This window comes from Hydra viridissima, unplaced genomic scaffold, assembly GCF_058129835.1.
Source record: "Hydra viridissima isolate aposymbiotic clone 2 unplaced genomic scaffold, HvirCarnegie_v1 scaffold_10, whole genome shotgun sequence".
Classification (NCBI taxonomy): domain Eukaryota; kingdom Metazoa; phylum Cnidaria; class Hydrozoa; order Anthoathecata; family Hydridae; genus Hydra; species Hydra viridissima.
The window spans coordinates 3,891,387-3,904,138 of NW_028324309.1; the positions used below are offsets into that span (position 1 = coordinate 3,891,387).

Sequence of the window (12,752 nt, forward strand, 5' to 3'; positions counted from 1 at the left end):
CAAGTGTTATCAAGTGTTTGTCTTGACATTCTTTTGAAATATACAATCGAAGAATCCAATTGGCGGTTGTTAACCAGCGAGAATGGCACATTGGTCCTGGTTAATGGTTGCCCAAATCGCTACTGCAATGGCCACTATTGATTTCTTGACATATTTCAAGTAGTTACTTCTGATTTGTGCTCAGTTCTTTTTGATCGATGTTTGGCAACACATTACCTTCAATGGGTTGAAAGGTTACTACTAGTATGTCGCATTCTTTTAACTGTTTTCCGATTGGGCCAGAAAATGAATTTGGTCCATGTTTAACACCATCTAGATATATAATGAGATGCCTGAGCGGTAATTCATTCATGTGTAGTAAACATACAAACCAGTGTATCGACTTCTTAAAATGTACTTCAATCAGTCTAATAACACCACCACAACATCCAGTGTTAACATTGGTACCATCACAATCTATTGCTACCAATTTGCTTGTATCAATCTCATTTTTATCTAAAAATTCCACAATCTTATTTGTTAAATTTAGTGATGTTCCTTCTGATGTTTTAATAAGTCCCAGGTATTGCGAATCAGGCTCTTTTATTAACACAATGTGCTCTTCTGTTTCTGTTACTGGATGAAATTTATCACCTTTCATAATTTGATTTCTGGTTTTGTCTTTTCGGCCATCGAAATACAACCCTTCAACTTTTTTATTGCATCAGTTTGTAAACTTTTCCTATTTTTCTGTCTTTCTCGACGAATTTTGCTGGGATCAATTACCACAGACGAATCTTGTTCATTAATAATACCAAAATCAACCAAAATAGCTAACGCTATGACTGCAGCTGAACGATCCTATACTCCCCATCTATCACATTGACGAGCTAATACTGGCAGCGGGTGTCGCATTTGAGAGTTTGTTTTTGGCGAACATGTATCAGCTTGTAGTGGCACTGTTATAGGTTCAGTTTCTTCGTCATCTGAATGTTCCAACATAATTAAATTAGAAGCATCATCACATTCATCAGAACTGTAATATTGTTGCAAAACACAACTTCCAGCACTCGGGCTGGTTGCACACTTAAAATTCAACATTCTTGATGCATCTGTATGTTTACTCTTCAGTTTCCGTTCTTGTTGTTTTGTTGCTTTAATGTCAACATTGCCTATCATCATTTTTCTTTCATTTCGTTGATCGAAAAGGAATACTCTTTCATTGATTGAAACTTTACGAATCTGATCACAGGTGCACGTTGAAAGATCTTTACACTTACACGCTGCAATATCAAACATACGATCCGAGTCTTTCTTGAATAATTCAACTTTATGCAGATAATTTGAATCTTTGGATCTTTGTTTATTAGGTTTCATTAGCGTCCTAAATTTATCATGATAATCTTTTATTTTCGCTACTATTTGCTGAGGTGATTGACCGGTATTGATCATCTGTGGCAAATTTGCACAAGATCTTCACATACTTTGTTGGAAGTTACATTAACTCTGCTTCTTTCGCTTGTCCATCAGTCAGTTTTTATCGCACTAACATAAAGTGTTTAACAATATCCCCGTATGATGGTGAAAGATTATTACTCATCCGTTTAGTTTTGCCAAATACCGGACAAATGTTCTGATTTCGAGTCTGAATCGGCATTTTCTTATTTGTTGGATGTCGATCCTTGATATTCCAAAACTGTATTACATTTATAATAATTGATAGAATATATAACATTTATTCAATGTTGTTGTAAGCCATATGCAATACTTCAAATTGATTCACCAGATGGAGGCACAAACACAAATGCTGAGAAAATATTAATATTATAGAGCGCTACATTTTTTAAATAAAAAAAAAAGGCAAAAAAGCTTTATTTTCACAATTTTTAAACTTTTGCGTGCATTTCAAGAAAACAATGTAGACAAACATTAACTTAACACAACATTTACGATAATAAATCACAACTAATCAACATTCAACAATAAACGGTATCAACACCCAGGCCAGTTAAAATTCCAAAAATAAAAAGTTGTAACAATTTCAAAAACTAATAAACTAAAATAAAAAACTGAATATTCGTAATTTTAAAAAGGCTTGGGGCACCTCAATACGAAACTATAGACAAATAATATTTTTACCCAACATATATGATAACCATTCACAACTTTCCAACACCCAGGCTAACTAAAACACTCAAAAAATTTTTTTTGTTAAGATCTTCATTGCAGCCTATTGCTTATACGACTGGCAGCTAAAATCGTAATCTGTCCGCTTACGAAGTTCTTGTTCTTCATTAAACACGACCCTTTCTTCCCAAGAACTTTTAATAATGCCGCTTTTACAAGAATAATATCCAGTATGAGTAACAATCCATTTTAAAAATAATCTTGCTGGGGAATCACAAACAAATGCTCTTACTTTAACAGTGTGTACAACTGATTTTAATATCAGGCAAAACTGTCCGCATAACTTTAGAACACACAATTCTTTTCATTCTTCCGCAATTGGAATTAAAGACGTAATTAAAGACGCAAATAAGGAAGGAATTAAAGCATGGACGTCTAAGAGTGGACGTGCAACATATTATAGTTTAAAATTTTTGTATTACTTTAAACTTTTGTAGCATTGGTTTAGTAAGACTGTCCAGGATAAAGTAACTACTTCATGTCTTAACAAATTACTTAAGAAATTACATCTAGGTAAAGGAAAGTAGTTGTCGGCACAACCAAATTTTATCATTTTTTCAAGATAAGCATTTGTAAATTTGAGAACTTTTTTTATGTTAACAAAGTCTGTGAATGATAAAATAAATCTATAAGAATAATTTTAAAATGACAAAAAAAGGTATAACGAAATATAAAAAAGATTAAATTTTTCGTGAAGATCTGTTTTCAATCAATTCTTTGGTCCGTCATTCACCAGCTTAGTCCTTCATTCACAAGACTTTTTTATAACTCATCTGATAATGCAAAACCTTTAAAAAGTTATTGAAATTTAATATTATCTAGCAAAATGCGGCCAAATATTTCATGTTTTTATTTTTCATATTTCAAATATTAATTCATCTATCATAAAAAGCAACTAATAACCCATTAGTTTTTGTCAAATATAACTAAGTTTATATATAGCTGGTGAATCATATTATGTTAATATTAAATACTTGGTAATTCTTACGGTTTGCCTTAAATTGGCTTTAATAAATTCTTTAAACCTGTGAGAAATTTTTTTCTCTTTTTTGCGTTTATATTCATTTTAAGTTATTTATCCTTAACTGTATATATTTCTGTAGTTGAACACACACACACACACACACACACACACACACACGCACACAAACATTCACACACACACACATACACATATTCATACACACACACACACACACACACACACACACACACACACACACACACACACACACACACACACACACACACACACACGTCTTTTACAACGTCTTTAAGGCAACTTAAATAAAATAGCTTTAAAACTTTTTAAATAAGGCAGCCTACAGTGTTTCATTTTAGACCAGTTTAAGACAACTTTAAGACGTCTTAAAAAGGAAAACTTTATAACTCCTTAAATAGGACAACTTTACGACGTTTTTAATTAGACAACTTATTCTAAAAGACACCTTAAACTGATAATTCAGAAAGACGTCTAATTAAAATGTATTAAAGACGATTTAATATGGTTGTTCCGTTGGAAGTCTTGTTAAAATGTCTTACGGACGTGTTAAATTTGTTGTTCCGACAGTCATCTTGTGAAGATGTCTTAAGGATGTCTTAAACTGGTTGTTAGAAGATGCATTAATGAGGTGTTGAAAAGCCGTCTTAAACACGTCTTTAACTAGTTGTAGACGTCTAGACGAGTCAAACCCAGTGGGCACACGGACAACTTTAAGACGTCTTAAAGACGTCCCATCCGGACGTCTTTATTTTGTTTGGTTTGGAAATACGGAAAGACGTCCGGCGTGGAACGTCTTAAAGACATCTTTTGTAAAACGTAAAAAAGACGTCCCGATCGGACGTACAAAATTGGTTTAGTTTGAAAATACGGAAAAACGTTATAGATGGAACGCCGAAAAGACGTCTTATTCGTATTTTTTTAGTTTAGGTTTTAGATTAAATATCTAATCTAAATTATTTTTTCTAAAAACATTTTTTCTTAATTATATAAATTAAACAAATTTAATTAAACAACCATATTCATTTTAAATATAAGCAGAAAAATTCGAATTCAACACACAAATTAGTAAAGTAAAATTTATTTACAGAAAACTATTTACAAAAAATGGTTTGATGCTACGAATGCTGTGAATCATCACTTCTACAAAAATCATTAACATCATCCTTGTTAGCAGACAAGACAGAAGAACAATTTCTCCCGCCACCATTTTTTCGATCTGGAGCACGTTTTAGAATGTTTCCAACAATCGAATGAACTTCATTCTCTGTTAAAGCATTTGGGGCACAGCCTAAGAAATGAGTTATAATATTAGTAAAATTGAGTTTATGCAACAAACTCTTTTTAATCTGTTAATGTATAACTCAGATGATTTTTGTGCGTATGTAGTATAAATTGAAAGAAAAATCTGTATAAAGTACTTCAGAAATTATAAGCATAAGAAAATTTTGTATAACAGTTAAAATATTTTATATTAATGTAAAAATATATTATTATATAAAAATATATAATAACAAAAAAATATATTAACAAAAAATACCTATAATTATCTTCATTAAATTTGTTTTTCAAAAACTCTCTTTTTTGGTACAAGTCAAGTGAAATAAACTCATCAGTTTATTTGACATCAATCTAAATAAATAAATGATAAAAATAATAACCAAACCCAATCATAAGCAGTTTAAAAATTATGGACACCAGTTTTAAAATTACGTTCTACTAATATGCATAAAACATGCAATGATCTTAGAGATTAGGAATAGTTAGTGTATCTGATAGGGTGAGTCAGGGAGGGTGGTTTAGGGATGTAGAGCATATAGATGCAGATAATTGGGTATCAGCATGTAGAGAGTTAGCAGATTTAGGAGGTATAGAAGTGAAAGCATGAAAAAAAAAAACTAGAGAGAGTGCGTTACAGATGACATGAAAAAGCAAACGCATACTTAACAAGCATCGCTTTCACAATGGCAAAAGTGGAATTACCACCAACATTTGATAATTGACGGTTCAAAAATAATGAACAGTGCAAATAATTAACATTTTGTTCATAACTTAAATGTTGTAGTTACTAGTCATACTAGTTCTAAATGACGAAGCTGGTTACCAAATCCGAGAAAATAGGTCAACAGGTATTACCATGATAATACATGATTTAATCATGATTTCTTGTTTAAGGCTTTTAATTTATTTTTTAGAAAAGTACTAGTTCTTACTATATTCTTTTCTACTTCTTTATCTCATAAGGAGGAGTCAAAATTTTTGAACTCTTCTAGCGTATCAATCTGTGATACATCTAATGATGAACTATCTGCTCTTAATATATTTTTAATGCCGTCCATTTAATTATGAATGTCTGTTATTAGATGGAGCACTTTGTATTAAAATTCTGAAAATTAAATAAAAGTGGTTATGAAAAACTTTAAAAGTATAATAAAGACAATATACTTTAAAAACTTACATATTTACATACATTCTTCTTCTAAAGGGAATTTTGCGTTAATCAACTTTTTTTTTGAATTTTCTATTTTAGAACTATCTGAGTATAAACTAACATCAGTTGGACTTAATTTCCTCATGGTTACTCATTGGGATACTGAAAAAATAAAGCAAGTTGTGTGAATATAGCTATGATAAATTATGATTCTTTCATAGTCAAAAGAAAAAAAAAAAAATAAATAAACTCCGTAAAACATTCCAAGAAATTACAGTACAAAATAAATAAATTTGTAGTTTGTAAACAAGAGTTAAAAATATAAACATGTGTAACAAATGGTTATTAAAAGACAACTGTAACATAATTTATGACAAATATAGAATATGAACTTACTTATTTTAACTAATGAAGACTTTAAAGGAACATTTATGTTTTCTAATATTGTTTTTTATGATGATTATTTTGAGGGTCTAATTAAATCCAACAAAATTGTTAGTTTTAAAAGTTGACACAAAAATAACACTCAGGTTTCACACACACACACACACACACACACACACACACACACACACACACACACACACACACACACACACACATATATATATATATATATATACAGTGCTTCCAGAAAGTATCAGCGCACTCGTAATTTTTTTATTATGGACAACTTCAAATCAATACAAATTGTAAAGTAATTTAAATTTTGAACTAATATTTTTTTTAAATGAAAGGTAAAAGTAATGAAATTAAATTATAATGTCAAATATTGTCAACCTGCTTGTTTTTTTTATGAGTTAATTAGAAGTTTAATGATTACTCGGAAAAATTTCTGAAATTAAGCGTGCAAAAGTATTAGCGCACTCATTTAAAATGTATTAGCACACTCGTTTAATTCCTTTGAGAAAAACTTTTTTGGTTAATTTTTGTTAAAAACTCTCTGCTGATTAATAATAGTCAATAAAAAAATATAAGAGGAATAAATTGAAGTGGCGGAAAATCATTTGAAATACAGCTAGTTAAAACTTTAAAATTGCAACAACAAAAATATGGGTTTAAGGAGCATATCAATTGAAACAAAGTGGCAAGTTGTTGGCCTGAACAAAAGTGGTCTCAGCAATCGAGAAATCGGACGTCAACTTGATATCAGTGAATGCAGCGTTAGAACAATGCTCAAAAATTATAATGAGTTTGGAACAGTCAAAGACAAAAGTCGCTCTGGTCGTCCCAAAAAAATGTCAGAAAGGGACGAAAATAAAGCAGTTATGCTCGCTAGACGCAACCCAAACATGAGCATAGCCGAAATCGACTCAGACCTGAATACAGCGTTGGGTGCACATCAAGTTAGCCGATCAACAGTTAGCAAGCTTATGAAGAAAAAACACCTCTATTCATACCTTGCAACAAAGAAGCCACTATTAAGCATCAAAGACCGTCTCAAGCGTAGAAAATGGTGCAAAGAGAGAGCTGCATGGACTGTAGAGCAATGGAGAAAAGTAATTTTCTCGGACGAGTCAAATTTTGAAATTATTAATCGCAAGAAAAGGGTTGTTGCGAGGAGATACAAAAACGAAAAATATAATCCTCGTTTTATCATGTCAAAAGTTTAAGGAGGAGGAGGTTCAATTGGCATTTGGGGCTACATTTCTGGATCTAGCAATGGACTGGCGCATCTTTACACTGATCGCCTTAATCAACATCGATATAGAGAGATATTAGAAGATTATTTAAAGCCATCAATGGACGTTTTCAAGGCTGACTCCACCTGGCAATTTCAACAAGATAACGCTCCTTGCCACACAGCACGCTCAATAAAGCAATACATGGAAGAAAAACGGTTGAATCTAATGCCTTGGCCCACTCGCTCACCTGATTTAAATCCTATTGAAAATCTTTGGAGTTGGATGGACTGCAAATTACAAAAAAGCAAGCCCACTAACTTGGTGCAACTCAAAACGCAAATCCAAGAGTTGTGGAACACCGTGCCACAAGAACTAATCAGAAAACTTATAGATTCTATGCCGCGTAGAGTCTTGGCATGCCTTAAAAACAAAGGTGGTCACATAAAGTATTAAACTTTCTTTGAATCTTTGAAAAACTGTAAGTGCGCTAATACTTTTGCACGCTTAATTTCAGACATTTTTCCGAGTAGTCATTAAACTTCTAATTAACTCATAAAAAAAACTAGCAGGTTGACAATATTTGACATTATAATTTAATTTCATTACTTTTACCTTTCATCTAAAAAAAAAATTAGTTCAAAATTTAAATTACTTTACAATTTATATTGATTTGAAGTTGTCCATAATAAAAAAATTACGAGTGCGCTAATACTTTCTGGAAGCACTGTATATATAAAATAACTTTGAAAACATATCATTTTTTTTAACAACATACAGTTTAGATCAGGTCTTGGTATTAACATTTTCTTTTTCTTGCTCTTTTTTTTGTTGGGATCTTTTTTTTCAAGCACCTCATTTTCAATATACTGAATGCGAAAGTTATCATCAGACTGTAACATATTATTGCAATGTAACACTTATTGCAATGCTTAATGCCAAGAAATGTTTGTAAGAATCTTTAGATAAAATACATCGTAGAACAACTGGACCAGTATACAAAAGAAATTGACAAAATTCAGTTGCCTTCCATCGATTTAAGTCATTGAGACTCCGTGGCTGACGTACAAATTCACTTGGCATGTGTCTATTTAATGATAGGAGATAGCTTGAAATTTCTTCCAATTGATGAGCAGCTATTTTACTACCAGAACCTATTTTCCAATAATTCAATAACCTACGGACAACACCTAATCATTCAAGATGCATGTAGTCCAAAGGGAAATTGTTGATCATATCTAAATTTATGAAAACTAAAGGAGATAGATGTTTGATGGTGATTATATTCAAAAATTTTAAATGTTATGTTTTTTCTTAAAGGATAATCAATCTAATCGTTAAAAACCAGGGTTTGCATTAAAAAACCCACCCAAAAAAACCCAAAAAAACCAAGTTAAAAAAACCCAAAAAATTCCGGGTTTTTTTTGGGTTTTTTTAAAATAATATTTTATTTAAAGGATTCTCTTTGCTTGGTTTTTTTCTGTGATTTATTTATTTCAGAAAACATTTAAACATAATTGTGACTAATTAAAAGGTAATTATTATTGAAAACAGGATATGGGTATGATCAGAATACAGTATTTAATAAGAATCAAAATTTTTAAGAGACATGATTTTTTTGAAATATTTCTGAAAAAATAGTATTAGTATTTTTTACAATATACTTTCAGTGATCTCAGTGGCTTTCATCAACCATATCAAAGTCAGGCCTGTGTTTTATCTTACAAATTACTCAAGAAACTTTTATTCAAACAGTATTATTATTTGTGTAGCATAAAGTATATTTAACTTGCATATTTCGATGCAATGTGTATTTTTCAGAAAAAAATCTTTATAAGAATGCCATTCGGAAGTGGAAGGAAGAAAGGATGGGAATGGAAGGAGGTCAGTGAGAAAGAAGGGGACAAAAGTAGTGTTCAGTGTGACCATTGTTCAGAGAAGATTAGTGAAAAAATTGAAAGAGTTCTTATTCATTGTGAGAAGTGAGAGAAAGAAGGACACTGATGAACAAGAACCAGGACCTGGAAGCTCAATGAGCAATATTAGCCTCTTGTCAAATGAGTCAGATACTTCAATTTCCGAAGGATCTATTATGTCCAGCTCCACACCAGCAAAAAGGTTTAAAAGTAAAAACTTAAATAACTTTGTAGTTAGAACATCAAGTTCTCAAAAAGATGCCATAGACTTGCAAGTTGCCCGGTTTTTTTTCAGCTCTAACATGTCTTTTAATTCAGTGGAAAATTGTGAGTTTCAGAAACTTTGCTCTCTTTTTCGTCCTGGGTATGTCCCACCAAGCCGAAAGAAACTGGGTGGAGATCTATTAAATGAAGTCTTTGATGATCTGTCAGCTGGGATAAAGAACGAACTGGAAACCAAAGACACGTTGGTAATTTGTCAAGATGGATGGTCTAGTATTCATAATGACCCAATAATTGCTCACTCATTTTATGATGGAAAAAAGAGTTATCTGTGCAACATAGTTGACTCAGGACCAGAAAAAAAAAACTGCAGAATACTGCTTCAAAATCATCAATGAAGCTATAGTTAGCATAAAAAATGATTATAATAAGTTTGTATTTGCTGTCTGCTCTGACAATGAAGCTAAGATAAAGAAAATGAAAGAGCTGATCAAACAAGAGTATCCTGATATGTTAACATATTGCTGTAATGCACACTATATGAATTTGCTACAAAAAGACATTTGCAATTCTTTTTCAACAATTCTAAAACAGGTTGTGGAAGTTCAGAAATATTTTAGAAATGTGCATATGGCTCATGGTTTGTTAAAGGAAAAAGGTGGATGTATGCCTCAGCTGCCAAATGAAAAACGCTGGAACTCTCAAGTTGCCTGCATTGAGACATACCAGAAAATTTATAACTTCTACGTTGAGATCTATGGAGAGAAGATGGAAGATTTTCCAGCCAATATTGGAAGAATAATTGAGAATATAGCAATCAAACGTGAGGCAAGTCGTCTTCTTAGTGAAATGAAAAAATTGGGGATTGCCTTAGACAAGATGCAGAGTGATTCTTGTCATCTCTCTGACGCAGTTCATATCTGGTAGTCATTGATAAAGGATGAAGAGCTATCCATATACTATAATGCAATAAAGAAGAGATTTCAAGATGCTGTACATCCCTTTCATATTTTGGCCTATATAACTGACCATCGCTATGTAGATGATTACAAAAGCTTCATTGATAATGATAATGAAAACATTGCAGAACAATGGTTAGAGGACAGGAACCCTGATTTCTTGGGTTTACTATACAAGTTTAACTTAAAGAACAGGGAGGTGTTCCCCAAGCAAATGTTCTCAGAATCACTGAAGGTTATCTCTCCATCAGAATGGTGGAACAACATGAAAGGAAAGGTTACTAGATCTCAAATCAGGGATAAAGAGGTTTCTGCCAATTTCTGCAGCTTTCTAGCTTCTCTACACTCCTGTCCTGCTAGCTCAGCCTCAATTGAGAGATGATTTTCAACCTTTGGATTTGTCTGGTCGAAGATCAGGAATCGTCTTGGTGAAGATAAGGCAATGAAAGTTGTGAAGGTTTACAAATCATTTCACAATAGCTCAGCAGCTGACAGCAGTTCCTGTGATGATATCGAATCTGATCAATAAGTAGGTAAGTAGTAGGAAAAATCGCTTTTAACTTCAGAATAACCATCTAAATTCTGAAAAAAAATTTTATTTCAATTATTTAAGTATAATTTATATTTGTTTTAGTTTATTCTTGATGATCCCAGAGGAAGTGTTTAACTGGAAATATGTCAAAAACATCTGAAAAGCTGACAAGAATTATTGTAATAATCAAACAAAGTAAAATTATGTAAGGAGAACTTTATTTACAGTTCTTCAATTTATTAAATTTTCCTTGTAAAAGCTCTTTTCAATAAATAAATATAACTATTACCATGTGTTTTTAATCATTATTTTGAAAAAATTAAATGTATAAAGATAGTTTGAATGCAAAATAGGTATTATGTCTTTCATTTTCTTAGCAAAAAAAGCTATTTTTAAAAAAACCCAAAAAAACCCAAAACAACCCAATGAAACCCAAAAAAACCCAAAAAAACCCGGGTTTTTTCCAACCCTGTTAGAAACAGCACGACCTTCATGTGTTCCATGAATACAACATCTTTCACAAGAGTCATAACCAGTGTGGAATATGATACATTTCAAAAACTCTCTGGCAGGGGCATCACACAAGAAACACTTAACCTTTACATCATATTGGTTACCATTGATTGATGCACTATGTTCCATCAACTCAATTAACTCTGCAACAAAGTCCTCTAAATAATCATTAACTGAATCAGGTTTTTCGTTTCCACAATACAATGCAACAAAAAATTTATCAAAGTCACCAAAAGAAGTTAATATTGGCCACAACTGTGTACTGCTTGACTTATACAATGGCAAACCATCAATGCTAAAACATAGTGCAATGCATCTTTCAGTGAAGTTGTGATGCAAAAATATTGTTTCTAAACCTTTTTTTAATACCTAAATAGGTATATGTACCTCCACATTTTTTAAATGTCACCTTATCGTTTGCTCTGGTATGACACGCGTTTTAGGCAGCATAAACTAATTAGGCTTTTTCGGAACTTTATACTTCTTATATTTTCAAAGCACAACGTTATACTTCTTATGTTTTTGAAGCACAGCCTTCTACTTCTTATTTTTTCAAAGCACAGCAGCAATTGATTATTCTTCAACTTTAAAGCTATAAAAATTTTCCATAATCACAGTATAAATCATTTAACTTAATTAATTAAAAAACACTTGAAAATAACTTTTGCAAAATAAAAATTTTACCGTTAAAATGCAAAGTAATTGATTATAATTAACTGATCCATCTTTGATTGTTAATAGAAAATAGAAAGTAAGTGAGAAATTCTTGTTAAAAACTAGTTTAAGACTGCAATAAAAACAAAGGTACGGTGCTTGAATAGTAATTAATATCGAAGAGCGCCAGCAATTCCTAAAATTATGCTTATGTATCGTAAAAAATTCCAAAGTAAAATCTACTTCCAATTAATACCAATATGTAATAGAAGTAGTACAAACAAAAGATTCTTTAGAAAAAAAAACATGAAAGCAAAAAAAAGGAAAACAGAAAAAAAATTACAAGAAAATCGAAAAAAACGTTCAAAATTATGATAAAATTTAAAAGTTAACTTTTGAAAAGATGTTAACACCATTATACATGATTCCTTTAAATACCGTTATAATTGATTCTTTTAAATGCCATTATACTTGATACAAGTTCCGCTCTGCCGTCGACTTTTCGTATTAAAAGAACTAATACTTAAAAAAACTAGCAGCCTAATATTTTTTTTTATGGAAAATGGACTTATTATAATTTTAAGTTAACATTGTCAATTACCATTGCTAAATAATTTAAAGAATTTTAACATTTAAATAAGTTTTCATATTCTTTTGAATTTCTGTTTCTATAGATAAAATGTACGGTTAAATGACTAAAATAAAACTTATAGTCAAATAAATAGACTGCTTAAAAT

General features: G+C 31.3%; 2 protein-coding genes and 2 pseudogenes across 2 annotated transcripts; 2 read left to right on the forward strand and 2 right to left on the reverse strand.

Annotated features, from left to right (window-relative positions):
- Nucleotides 1–836: 836 nt before the first annotated feature.
- Nucleotides 837–1,636, reverse strand: LOC149882689 (uncharacterized; annotated as a pseudogene).
- Nucleotides 1,637–6,649: 5,013 nt separating this feature from the next.
- On the forward strand, nucleotides 6,650–7,210 carry LOC149882690 (uncharacterized). The gene has a single exon (XM_090100947.1). It carries the CDS (start codon nucleotides 6,650–6,652, stop codon nucleotides 7,208–7,210), a length of 561 nt encoding a protein of 186 aa, XP_089957073.1.
- Nucleotides 7,211–9,821: 2,611 nt separating this feature from the next.
- Nucleotides 9,822–10,845, forward strand: LOC149882691 (uncharacterized; annotated as a pseudogene).
- Nucleotides 10,846–10,891: 46 nt separating this feature from the next.
- LOC149882692 (uncharacterized) lies at nucleotides 10,892–11,756 on the reverse strand. The gene is made up of 3 exons (XM_090100948.1): nucleotides 11,749–11,756; nucleotides 11,291–11,656; nucleotides 10,892–10,898 (listed from the first exon to the last, which is right to left on the reverse strand). Exons 1-3 carry the CDS (start codon nucleotides 11,754–11,756, stop codon nucleotides 10,892–10,894), a joined length of 381 nt encoding a protein of 126 aa, XP_089957074.1.
- Between the last annotated feature and the right edge of the window lie 996 nt (nucleotides 11,757–12,752).

What these genes read in the sequence shown, in the direction of transcription:
- LOC149882690 (XM_090100947.1), top strand. Translation starts at nt 6,650, where the DNA reads ATGGGTTTAAGGAGCATATCAATTGAAACAAAGTGGCAAGTTGTTGGC.